Here is a 14118-nt window from a genome sequence, read left to right on the forward strand (position 1 = left end):
GCCATGGGAAAAAGAATCAGTGGAACATGATATTGTCTTTTACTGTTATGTTAGGTTCTAAGTATGATAGTTTCTGATAGGAACCAAAATCTGAAAGGTAAAGCAAAATTAATATTGACACTTAAATCTATATTAGATAAAGTGACCCTGTTGAAAACATATTCAAATGAAAAATTATAAAAATAAAATTATGACTGGAGCGCTACTCCTATGTAAGATGAAGAAAAAAACAAAAAGAAAGATAACAGAAACCCTTGAGGAAGGACCAACTCCTTCACTCTACCGCACCCTTCACAGGCCCTTATTCGTCGGCCTAATTTCATTTTGCTACAATCTCTTAGGCCTCACAATCTATCTTAGCAGAACACATTTCAGATTCTGCTCACTTTCTTAATTTATTGCTTGTACAAGAGAAATAAAAGAAAGTGAGAGAAACATAGTGTTGGCTTAAAATATATAGGTAGCGTCAATGTGATTCTGCAGACTGCATATGAGACCAGTATTCCTTGACAAGTTGCCCGAACATCGATTCTTCTCTCTTCATCAATCTCATTGGCTCATCATACTCCGCCAATTTTCCTGAAAACATAGTCAGTGACTTCCTTTTCATCGAAGAAAACAACTAAATGATCAAACATATTTTAAGTGTTACCATTTATGCGCTATACAAGGTCAAACTCTTAAATAAAAACATGTTTGGTGTGTGTCAGATAACCTCTACTGTTTGTAGTCTTACCTTTTTCAAGAATTAGTACCAGATTATGTATCACCAACATAAGAGCTATTGATTAGTCTGTAAGTGTTTGTTAAATGAGATAGAAGGAGTGAGGGATAATAAAACTCAAAAAGAAACTTACCATCACTTATAGCAAGAACCATAGTGCAATCCATCACAGTTGGTATTTGTCATACGGTGAACTGGACTTTATCGGATTTGTAATCGCAATGTCGCGGTTAGCAAGAGTCGCCACCGACTTTTCTTTTATCCCATAAGGAAAGGTGGAAAAGAACAGGAAAGACCTTAATTTTAAATTCTTAGGTTCGGGAGGTACTTTATACAAAGGGAAGGTATTAGCACCCTTTGTATCCATGGTTATCCATGGGCTCTTAATTGCTCAATCATTTATGTTTGAAACGAGGTGGTTGAGAAATGTGGGAAAAATGTTTGAAAATGAGAATTTAACTTTGTAATGATTCTTGCATGAATGTATACAAAGTGGTTATCTCGTATAGTTTTTGAAAGTAGTTTAGAAAAATATAACTCGGCAATGATCCTAGGACGGATGTATGCTAAGTGGTGATTTTCCAAAAAGATGTTTGAAAGGTGTGAGGTGAAAAGTATATTTTTTGGTTATGAATGAGTAATTAAGGTTATACCTGTCCGAGGTCTTTCCGGGCATTTCCTATCCTTATGAGGGTAAAACTGTCCTTACTATTGAGAAGTAAGTAGTTTTATCCTTGGGATGTTGAAGGGTCATCGTAGGGTCATCGATTGGTCATTGAAGGCAACAGTTGTGAGGATACCCTAGCATTCGAAGGGACGATCATCATTTAACCGTAGGCTACACCGAAGGGTCATCGAGGGACAAAATTGTATTTTCGAAGGCAACATCCGAGGGGCTATGATGATTTTACCGAAGGGTCTTTGCTAAGGATATCCCCCTATTCGCGGGACATGACCGTTATACCGTAATACCGTAAGGCAGCAAAGAGAGGTCCAAGATCACTTATTTAAAGGTCATATTTTAAAGTCGATTAAGTAATTAAGTCCATACTAAAATCAATGCATTAAAATTAATACATTAAAATTAATACATTAAAATTAAGACATTAAAATTAACACATTAAAATTAATTAGGCCACTTAGGGTGAATCTCCACAAGGGTATCCCACAAATAAAGTGGAAGACCTAAACAGCAATCTTTTCCTGGGACATATGAACCTTCGCAAAATTCAGCAAACGGGTTAGAATACCAAATCAGGGTGCAATCGAGAGTTGCACCAAAGTAATAGGTAAACAAAGCATGGTTATGATAAAACAGGTCAGATGGGCAAAGATCAAAATAGGACGAAAAACAGCGGCATCCATTACAACAATTCAAAGTATCCAGGCATACTTAAGTTACATGCAAAGCCTCACATATATTTATGAATCTCAATTATGATATCACATGTGAATTAGGAACATAAAGCGATAATAGTAACGCAAACCTGTTTGCAATTGAGTCGCAACCTTGAATTGGCCGATCGGATAGAACTGAGCGGAGGTGACCTTGCTGCCGCCGTAAGATTAGCTTCGGTAAAAAGGCACACAATAGTTTCCGTTGTAGAAACTATTGTGCGAAAAGAATTAACTAAATACCAAAAGGGAATTCGGAATTGCAAAAGAAATAGTGTAGCACTTGTAAAACACAATGCCTAAGCTGCTGGAAAAGAAGAAAAAATGCAAAGGCGAAAACGGCAAAGGAAAAAGAATCTCGGAAAAAGCTCTCTCTTTTAGGTTTTCAAGGTGGCTATTTATATTGTTGTCATTAGGTCATGCATGCTGCCCAAAAGTCTTCAACGTGCGCATGGATATAGTGGATGCAGGGCCCAACATTCCTCAACGGATCTTCAAGTCTCCGAAGCGTTACCTGCGCCTACAAAGTAGGGGAATGGTGTGACCTTCGTCACACCATGTGTGACGCCCGTCACAGGGGTGTGCTGCGTGACGCTCGTCACGCCTTCTGTGACGCCCGTCACAAGGCTGTGTTGCGTGACGCTCGTCACGCCCTCTGTGACGTCCGTCACAGGCACAACATTTGTGTCTTGCGCTTTGGGCTGGGCTTTGCTGTTTGGTTCGTTTTCTTTTCTTTTTGCACCCCTTTTCCTCCGCTTCCAAATAAACCACTTTCATATTATCACTAGGTGAGCGTGTAGCGAGTAGGCCATTTTGGGTCATTCGCGAGCTGGGCCTTTGTTCCTTTAAGTGTCATAAAAATGAGTCGGAGCGCCCTGAAATGTCTTGAAATATTAATGGGCAAATTTTGGGGTATGACAGCTGCCCCTGTTCAATATTCTTGAACCGAGAGAGTAGAATGGTATGTGCACCATTCGTGGTCTGGAGGTGGAAGATTATTGAACACTAGAATGCCCCGAAAATTTGCGCTTGTCAATTGGTCTTGATGGAGATGGGCTTAAAGATGCCATCCAGGAAGTTTGATGATTGGAGCTTCAGGCTGTGTCGTACGTTAGACGATATCTGAAGACATGGATGTCATACCGGGTCATACGCTAGATCGTATAGTGAATCATCCATCATGCTGTTGACTTTGCTGGGGAGTCAGAGTATGCTATATACTGCTGGGGATAAGGGATCAGAATGGATCGTATGTTAGACCGTGTCTGAATACCAGAGTGAGTTGTTCATTAGGCGGATGACTTTGCCGGGGATGAAAGATCAGAATGGATCGTACGCTAGATCGTATCTGAGTTGCAGAATGGGCCGTCTGCTAGGCGGAATCTGCCGAAGAGGGAATAGTCGTATACCAGCCCACCATTCAGGAATGTACCTGTCCGAAGGTAGCATCTGAGTAAGGGAGTAGCCATATACTAAACTATCATTCAGGAATGTACCTGTCCGAAGGTAGCACCTGAGAAAGGGAGTAGCCATATACTAGACTACCATTCAGGAATGTACCTGTCCGAAGGTAGCACCTGAGAAAGGGAGTAGCCATATACTAGACTACCATTCAGGAATGTACCTGTCCGAAGGTAGCACCTGAGAAAGGGAGTAGCCATATACTAGACTACCATTCAGGAATGTACCTGTCCGAAGGTAGCACCTGAGAAAGGGAGTAGCCGTATACGAGACTACCATTCAGGAATGTACCTGTCCGAAGGTAGCACCTGAGAAAGGGAGTAGCCGTATACGAGACTACCATTCAGGAATGTACCTGTCCGAAGGTAGCACCTGAGCAAGGGAGTAGTCGTATACTAGACTACCATTCAGAAATGTACCTGTCCGAAGGTAGCATCTGAGTAAGGGAGTAGTCGTATACTAGACTACCATTCAGAAATGTACCTGTCCGAAGGTAGCATCTGAGGAGATAAAGGTCTAACTTGGTCGTACATTAAACCTTATCTGAGTTGTCCGAGGACTTGACGGTCTAACTTGGTCGTACATTAGACTGTATTTGCAGAATCTGACTTGAAGGTCTAACTTGGTCGTACATTAGACTGTATTTGAGTGGTATTTGAAGATTTGAAGGTCTAACTTGGTCGTACATTAGACTGTCTTTGAGTTAATGAAGGTCAGAATGGATCGTACGCTAGATCGTATCTGAGCAGACTGAGCCGTCCATTAGGCTGAATCTGATGATAAAAAGGGGGTAGTCGTACACTAGACTACACTTCAGAAATGTACCGTACACTAGGTAGCATCTGAGGAGACGAAGGTCTTAATTGGGTCGTACATTAGACCGTATCAGAGCGAGCCGTCCATTAGGCCGAATCTGATGATAAAAAGGGGGTAGTCGTACACTAGACTACACTTCAGAAATGTACCGTACACTAGGTAGCATCTGAGGAGACAAAGGTCTTAATTGGGTCGTACATTAGACCGTATCAGAGCAGAATGAGCCGTCCATTAGGCCGAATCTGATGATAAAAAGGGGGTAGTCGTACACTAGACTACACTTCAGAAATGTACCGTACACTAGGTAGCATCTGAGGAGACAAAGGTCTTAATTGGGTCGTACATTAGACCGTATCAGAGCAGAATGAGCCGTCCATTAGGCCGAATCTGATGATAAAAGGGGGTAGTCGTACACTAGACTACACTTTAGAAATGTACCGTACACTAGGTAGCATCTGAGGAGACAAAGGTCTTAATTGGGTCGTACATTAGACCGTATCAGAGCAGAATGAGCCGTCCATTAGGCCGAATCTGATGATAAAAAGGGGGTAGTCGTACACTAGACTACACTTCAGAAATGTACCGTACACTAGGTAGCATCTGAGGAGACAAAGGTCTTAATTGGGTCGTACATTAGACCGTATCAGAGCAGAATGAGCCGTCCATTAGGCCGAATCTGATGATAAAAGGGGGTAGTCGTACACTAGACTACACTTCAGAAATGTACCGTACACTAGGTAGCATCTGAGGAGACAAAGGTCTTAATTGGGTCGTACATTAGACCGTCTTGAAATAGTTGAAGGAGTCATATGTTGGGCTGAATCAGAATGAACCGTATGTTAGGCTGTATCTGATAATATCTGTACATGTTGTACTTGCAATAAATGTCTGGGATGGGCTTAAAGATGCCATCGTTAGGAAGATACTGAACTGTAGTCAGAATGAATGTCCCGGGAATTGTATCTGGAATATGTATCTGAATCTTGTCTGTGATTGATAAAGGCGTCTGCCTGGATGAGCCTTTTACTTTGACTATATCAGGAGGATAATTAACCTGCAAAGAAAGGTTAGCTTTATGCCATGTCATGATGCATGAGATGTTTTATGCTTTCGAAAATAAATGCGAATGTTGTATGCATGCGTATGATGTGAAATGATGTAAGGAATGAGTTATGCGTATGAGAAGTTCTGCTTGGAGACTCTACTGGGGAAAATAAATCCCCATCTACTGATTGGAGGAAAATAAATCCCCATCTACTGATTGGAGATACTTGTAATGATGACCCTTTCGCGGCAGGGGGTTGTTGATTTGGTCTGATGGCGGAAATATTCAACAGAGCCTGGCTGGGGATGGAAGAGAGGATCAATCTGTCTGATGGTGCCAACCTCTGTTGGGGGATAGCTGGCTGTGCCGGGGAATACTGCCCACTTCTTCTGGGGAAGAACAGGCTTGCTGGGGGACGAGAATTGGTAGTGGACTCATCGGGAGCATGGTTAGACCTTATCCTCGATCCCAAAGTCTTGTAGTAACTGCTATTGCTATTCTATGTACGTATTTTTGATAAACATTGATCATATTCAAATGCACATATTAATTCAAATTAAATCAATGGACGTTTACGCAAACAAGACGGAAAAAGTAAAAAAACAAAAATATCTTTTTTGCAAGAAGGTTGTATTGATTTTGAAAGAAGGCCTATAAACAGGCAAATTGTGTACAAGGAGACAGAAATCCTAGTAAGAGGAAATTGTCAAAAACAAAGAGAAAGCTATGCAGAAAAAGTCCTATTGATTTTAAGTCTACTACTGCCATTATGTCTTCAAGCATCTCATCCCCTGCTGTCGGATAGAAGTGATTGGCTTGGTCAGTCCCTTGAACTTGGATGAAAGTTGACTGAGAACGGGACATAGTCATACGCTTTAATCCCTAATTTTTGCCTGGACCGCCTTTTCAGGTTTTCAGTCCACCAGGATACCCTTTTTTGCCCAAGCCACCTTTTCAGGTTTTCGACTTGCCGGGTGTATATTTTTTATATATATCCCTAATTTTTGCCCGAACCTTTTTGGTTCGCCGGGATGCCCTTACTTTTGCCTAGATACGTCGATCTAGCGGGTCTTTTTCATGCGTAGTATTTTTTAACTATGTCCGCGTTCACGGGATGCGGGAAATCTTCGCCATCCACTGTAGCAAGTATCATGGCTCCACCAGAGAATACCTTCCTAACTACAAATGGCCCTTTGTACGTGGGAGTCCATTTGCCTCTGGGATCAGTTTGCGGTAGCACGATACGCTTGATTACCAAGTCGCCAATTTGATACACTTGTCGCTTGACCCTTTCGTTGAATGCCTGGGTCATGCGTTTCTGATATATCTGCCTATGACAAACAGCCGCGAGTCTCTTCAATCAAATTTATCTGATCGAGTCGAGTCTGAATTCGTTCCTCTTCATCTAAGCCCGCCTCTTTCATGATTCTTAGCGAGGGAATCTGAACTTCCACTGGTAAGATGGCTTCCATTCCATAGACTAAAGAGAACGGAGCTGCCCCTGTCGAAGTGCGTACTGAAGTGCGATAGTCATGAAAAGCAAATGGTAACATCTCATGCCAGTCTTTGTACATTACTGTCATCTTTTGTATAAGCTTCTGGACATTGTTAGCAGCCTCCACGGCGCCGTTCATCCTTGGCCGGTACGGAGAAGAATTAGAGTGTTTTATTTTGAACCGCATGCAGAGTGCAGTAACCATCTTGTTGTTCAAATTAGCACTATTATCAGCGATAACTCTTTCAGGAGACAACAAGTTTCTCGAATAGATATTTGATAGAACCCATTTTAGAAATCAATAAAGTGGTGTGATTCAACATGTACTGTCTTAGTCGGCGAGCAGCCCAAGCCAAAGCGCAGCAAGCTTTCTCGAGCTATGAGTATCTTGTTTCACAGTCGGTACCTTTTGCTAAGGCGGTAAATGGCATGCTCTTTTCGACCAGACTCGTCATGTTGCCCCAACACACCTCATTGGATTTTCTAACACGGTCAAATACATGATTAGAGGTCTTCCTTCAACTGGTGGTGTCAGAATTGGAGGTTCTTGGAGATACTTCTTGATTTCGTCGTTCATCATTCCGTACCCTCTCTTGATTTTTCCTTTTTAGTAATTTGAAGACGGGTTTGCAAGTTGCAGAGTCAAATGCGGGATGAATCGGGCAATGTAATTCGAGTGCCCCAAGAAACCTATGACTTCTTTCTCGTCTATTTCAGTACTCAGATCTATAGTTTCAATTGATTCCTCATGCGGCTGTATGGTCTTTTCTTCTTGTAGCAACAGTCTGGCAAGTTCTCCAGGGACTTTACAACCTTCCTCATTTCCATCCTCGGCTCGGTAGATCGGATTTTCAAAGTCATAATGAACAGTAGTAGAACTATTATCAACAAGATCCAGAGTGGATATGGGTCGACAAATTGTTACGTGGGTGTGTGCAAGAAAACATAGCTTGTTTGAAAAATGACAGGAAAGATAAAGAGCGCAATATTTGAATGCAAAAAGTCCATTGATTTATTGAATATGAATATGCTTATGAAAATGACAAAACCCTTGAAAAATTAGCTATTATGCCCCGGGCCTAGACACAATGCTTTGAAACGCTAAAATAGCAATAACAATTACTCCTGACTAGAGAAAATCGGGATAGTGTCTTCAGCCTTCCAATTATTGAGTCCATCATCAATTATTGGGAGAATCCAAGCTATCCAAGTCACAACCGTTATCAGTATCCTCCACAGCATTGACAGTCTTGTCATGATTAGGCAGAGGGGCAGTGATGACATTAGGAGTCTCTGGAGGCTCGAACTCAATTTCCCCAGCGTCGATCATATCCTGAATTTTGTTCTTCAACAACCAACAATCGTTTGTATCGTGTCCGGGGCTATCGGAGTGATATGCACACCTGGCATTGGGATTATAACGAGGCGAAGTAGTGTTGACATTTGCAGGAGGACCTCTGAGAGTGATTAAGTTTCCCTTTAGCATACTTTGCAGTGCTTGTGCTAAAGTCATATTGAGCTAGGTAAACTGCCTTCTTGGTCTGTCTGGTCTTTGCTGGAAGTTTTGAGCTGGCGGGGCGGCAATTGTAACTGCCCCAACAATATGGTCACGATTCTCCTTGTTATGCTTCCTTTCACAGTACACAGCATTTGATTCATTCTTTCCCTGATAGGACTTTTTGGTGCTTGCAGAAGTAGTTGCCTGTATCTTTCCACTGCGAATGCCGCTCTCTACCCGTTCACCTGTCAGTATAAGTTCAGTGAAACCTGATGAAGAACTTCCCAGTAGATGGCTGTAGAATGGGCCAGTCAGTGTACCCATGAACATGTCCACTAACTCTCGATCAGTCATAGGGGGTTTGACTCTGCCAGCCAAATCTCTCCATTTCTGAGCATACTCTTTGAAGCTTTCTTTAGATCCCATGGCCATATTCTGCAACTGTAGCCGGGTAGGTGCTAACTCAGAGTTGTACTGGTACTGCTTGTAGAAGGCTGTCGCTAAATCAGTCCAGGTGCGGATGTCAGAGCTCTCGAGCTGATAATACCATTCCAACTGAGTGCCAGATAGACTCTCTTGGAAGAAATGGATCCACAGTTTCTTATCAGTGGTATGCGGCTGGATCTTTCTCACATAAGCCCTTAGATGCATCTGAGGACAAGACGCGCCATCGTACTTAGTGAAAGTGGGGATTTTGAATTTGCGAGGAATGGTCACATCGGAGACCAGACCCAAACTTTCGAAATCCAGACCAGGTGTCTTCTGACCCTCCATGGCTAGCATGCGTTCTTCCAGCAATTTGTACTTATCATCTCTTGGAGAGTACTGTTCATTTTCATACTCCTCATCATCATCCTCAGGGTTAGAGAAATCAGCATTCTCCTCCTCTGAGTCATCCTCCGCCCCCTCTTCTGGACCATTCGGGATTCCAAATTTGATTCCCGTAGCCTGTCCTTTACGCCTTCTGCCCGGGTTAATGAAGCTCACAGCTTTCTTGTCCTTCTTCTTTTCGGCCAAAAGAGCCTTCAGTTCCTCCTGCCCCTTGGATAAGCTTAGCATCATCTCCTTGAATTGAGCGTTCTGAGTCTGGAGATCTTTGACAGTTTGTTCGAGATCCATTTTTCTGTTTAAGAGGCAGACCGTGAGAATATGGTCCTTTAGAACACCTGTTATGCAATGTTATGTTATGCGATGCAATGCATGAAATGTTTTCAAGGACTTTTGGAATTTAACCTTGTATAGACTACCAAAAAAGGAAACTCTTTTTTTTTTTTTTTTTTTTTTTTTGTTTTTTTTTTGTTTTTGTACAAAACAGAGCAAAGTTAAATCCCTAAGTCCTTGAAATGGTTAGTACAATGTTATGATGTTATGATGTTAAATAAATAACAAGCACAAGCAAGTCACATAACCATCATTCCTAGGTTTTAAGGCTTGCATGAGTTCCATAGGTAAGTACCCTCCCCACTGAAGTTTGGTTGGTTCAACCTGTCCTAGAATAGTAACCGGATTCTAAAAGGATCTCAAATCATCGACCTTTCCTTAAGTCCACTTCAGTGCAACACCAAGTGGTTGACCGAAGCTTCCCTAAAGTCCAATCTCAAAGAGTGTAGTATCGAGTCTCAACCAACCCCAGTCGGAACCGAAGTCAGTTATCTCACTACTTTCTAATGGCCAGGATGAGTCAATTAGGGTTCTAAAGGTCTGGTTAATGCTTTGATGACACCACGCGGAAGCCAAATTTTTCCTCAAGTAACATGAGGAACATCAGGACAACCAAAGTGTCACATTAACCGTAGCCATCATTTTGACCATTCCAGTATACGCCGGATAGTCGCGATGATCTATTGCTACTTACCTAAGGTACACTAGATCCGGGTGTAGGATCTTTCACTCAAACAATCCCTTAAACGAAGGAACAATTCAAACATAAATGATTTTTTTTTTCAAAGATGGACCTCTCTTTAAGTCCCCAGCAGAGTCGCCAGTTCTGTCATACGGTGAACTGGACTTTATCGGATTTGTAATCGCAATGTCGCGGTTAGCAAGAGTCGCCACCGACTTTTCTTTTATCCCATAAGGAAAGGTGGAAAAGAACAGGAAAGACCTTAATTTTAAATTCTTAGGTTCGGGAGGTACTTTATACAAAGGGAAGGTATTAGCACCCTTTGTATCCATGGTTATCCATGGGCTCTTAATTGCTCAATCATTTATGTTTGAAACGAGGTGGTTGAGAAATGTGGGAAAAATGTTTGAAAATGAGAATTTAACTTTGTAATGATTCTTGCATGAATGTATACAAAGTGGTTATCTCGTATAGTTTTTGAAAGTAGTTTAGAAAAATATAACTCGGCAATGATCCTAGGACGGATGTATGCTAAGTGGTGATTTTCCAAAAAGATGTTTGAAAGGTGTGAGGTGAAAAGTATATTTTTTGGTTATGAATGAGCAATTAAGGTTATACCTGTCCGAGGTCTTTCCGGGCATTTCCTATCCTTATGAGGGTAAAACTGTCCTTACTATTGAGAAGTAAGTAGTTTTATCCTTGGGATGTTGAAGGGTCATCGTAGGGTCATCGATTGGTCATTGAAGGCAACAGTTGTGAGGATACCCTAGCATTCGAAGGGACGATCATCATTTAACCGTAGGCTACACCGAAGGGTCATCGAGGGACAAAATTGTATTTTCGAAGGCAACATCCGAGGGGCTATGATGATTTTACCGAAGGGTCTTTGCTAAGGATATCCCCCTATTCGCGGGACATGACCGTTATACCGTAATACCGTAAGGCAGCAAAGAGAGGTCCAAGATCACTTATTTAAAGGTCATATTTTAAAGTCGATTAAGTAATTAAGTCCATACTAAAATCAATGCATTAAAATTAATACATTAAAATTAATACATTAAAATTAAGACATTAAAATTAACACATTAAAATTAATTAGGCCACTTAGGGTGAATCTCCACAAGGGTATCCCACAAATAAAGTGGAAGACCTAAACAGCAATCTTTTCCTGGGACATATGAACCTTCGCAAAATTCAGCAAACGTGTTAGAATACCAAATCAGGGTGCAATCGAGAGTTGCACCAAAGTAATAGGTAAACAAAGCATGGTTATGATAAAACAGGTCAGATGGGCAAAGATCAAAATAGGACGAAAAACAGCGGCATCCATTACAACAATTCAAAGTATCCAGGCATACTTAAGTTACATGCAAAGCCTCACATATATTTATGAATCTCAATTATGATATCACATGTGAATTAGGAACATAAAGCGATAATAGTAACGCAAACCTGTTTGCAATTGAGTCGCAACCTTGAATTGGCCGATCGGATAGAACTGAGCGGAGGTGACCTTGCTGCCGCCGTAAGATTAGCTTCGGTAAAAAGGCACACAATAGTTTCCGTTGTAGAAACTATTGTGCGAAAAGAATTAACTAAATACCAAAAGGGAATTCGGAATTGCAAAAGAAATAGTGTAGCACTTGTAAAACACAATGCCTAAGCTGCTGGAAAAGAAGAAAAAATGCAAAGGCGAAAACGGCAAAGGAAAAAGAATCTCGGAAAAAGCTCTCTCTTTTAGGTTTTCAAGGTGGCTATTTATATTGTTGTCATTAGGTCATGCATGCTGCCCAAAAGTCTTCAACGTGCGCATGGATATAGTGGATGCAGGGCCCAACATTCCTCAACGGATCTTCAAGTCTCCGAAGCGTTACCTGCGCCTACAAAGTAGGGGAATGGTGTGACGTTCGTCACACCATGTGTGACGCCCGTCACAGGGGTGTGCTGCGTGACGCTCGTCACGCCTTCTGTGACGCCCGTCACAAGGCTGTGTTGCGTGACGCTCGTCACGCCCTCTGTGACGTCCGTCACAGGCACAACATTTGTGTCTTGCGCTTTGGGCTGGGCTTTGCTGTTTGGTTCGTTTTCTTTTCTTTTTGCACCCCTTTTCCTCCGCTTCCAAATAAACCACTTTCATATTATCACTAGGTGAGCGTGTAGCGAGTAGGCCATTTTGGGTCATTCGCGAGCTGGGCCTTTGTTCCTTTAAGTGTCATAAAAATGAGTCGGAGCGCCCTGAAATGTCTTGAAATATTAATGGGCAAATTTTGGGGTATGACAGTATCCTATGTGCTACTGTAATCACCGTACAATCTACAAACTCAGCCCTTATGGTTTTCTGCACAATCAGGTCAGTAGAATTATCAATTGATGCAGTTGCTTCGTCCAATACTAATATTCTACTTCTCCTTAAAAGAGCACGCCCCAAACAAAATAACTGTCGTTGTCCCATGCTCCAGTTTGATCCATCTTCAACAACTAGATAATAATTTTTCACTTGTCATTATTAACTTGAAAAAAAAAACTACTTCCAGCATATAGCTATAATGGCAAAGCTTGAAAATGTACCTGAAGAGTTTAAACCCTCTTCTTTTCCTTGGACAATTTCTCGCAACTGACACTTCCCCAGAACCTTCATTTGGATCAAGAATTAGTCCACACTCTCTATGCAATGCAAAGATAAACTAAATTTAAATTATAGAGATGACGTACAATACAAGTTTCCTATTTTTGAAAGACGGTGATAAACTTCTGAATCACTAAATCCAATACTAAGAACATGCATTTTTTCTTCTTTTTCCCTTTCATTCTCTCTCTAAATTTTTATTTTTTATTTTTTTTTCGATGAGTCTGTTGTGGATGGTACTCATGATATGAGGAAGTTGAATATTTTGATTAGTAACAGTAATCCATGAATAATGGGTTGGTTGGAATAAAGATATAATTGGAATGAAAATAGGTCACTTCAAAATATCATATCCCCATTATAGATAGTTATAGATACACTAATTAGAATTTATTAGAATTTAAAGTAAGATGTCATAGGTTCTCTAAAATACTTTAGTGTTAAATTCTAGGAACCAATTTAATAATGAAAATGACATATTATAATAATTAAAAATCATATGGTACTTCTAAGTTGTTAAATTCTAAATTGTTTTAAATTGTTTCTTATTCTTTTCCTTAGCATCATATCTCTCATATTATTTATCTTAATTTATAATCTCTCTTCGCCTTTTTAGTATGCACACACGCAAAACAATTTTCTGTCCATAAATCTATTTCGATTTTTAACTAAATAGAAAAGAAAGATGGGAAATTGTATGAATCAAAGCCAAATATAGATAGAAGAATTTGTAGTAGAAAAAATATCTCAAGATACATGTCATTAAAATGACAAATAGTAATCATTAATCATCTATTATGTAATACTATATGCTTTAAAAATAAGAAATATAATAATGTAAAATAAATTGAACCAACAAACTTAATGAAATAATAGACTATATATTTTAGCAAATTTGGTAATTATAGGCATGTTATATTTGTTCTTTAAAACAATTAATGGTAGAACTTAAAGAAGAAATTTGTGAACACAAATTTAAAAATATCATATAATAAAAACAAATAAATCATCAAAGAGAATATGCAATAGTTGATCATTACACTGAATCTCAAATAAAAACAAAAAAGAAAACATGAGCATATCTGTCGCTATCATCATAATGAGTTTGTTTCTTCTTGATCATCATACTAATGTTAAATTTGATCAATGTGAAAACATTGACATCTTTGTGGTAACATTGTGAAAAATTGAGAAAAATATATGTCGTACGGTCAT

General features: G+C 40.3%; 1 protein-coding gene across 1 annotated transcript; it reads right to left on the reverse strand.

Moving 5' to 3' along the window:
* Positions 1–466: 466 nt before the first annotated feature.
* LOC127112010 (ABC transporter C family member 10-like) lies at positions 467–12729 on the reverse strand. Its single transcript, XM_051046210.1, has 3 exons — positions 12563–12729; positions 858–904; positions 467–579 (listed from the first exon to the last, which is right to left on the reverse strand). Exons 1-3 carry the CDS (start codon positions 12727–12729, stop codon positions 467–469), a joined length of 327 nt encoding a protein of 108 aa, XP_050902167.1.
* Positions 12730–14118: the final 1389 nt, after the last annotated feature.

Source organism: Lathyrus oleraceus, unplaced genomic scaffold (assembly GCF_024323335.1).
Source record: "Lathyrus oleraceus cultivar Zhongwan6 unplaced genomic scaffold, CAAS_Psat_ZW6_1.0 chrUn0006, whole genome shotgun sequence".
NCBI lineage: Eukaryota > Viridiplantae > Streptophyta > Magnoliopsida > Fabales > Fabaceae > Lathyrus > Lathyrus oleraceus.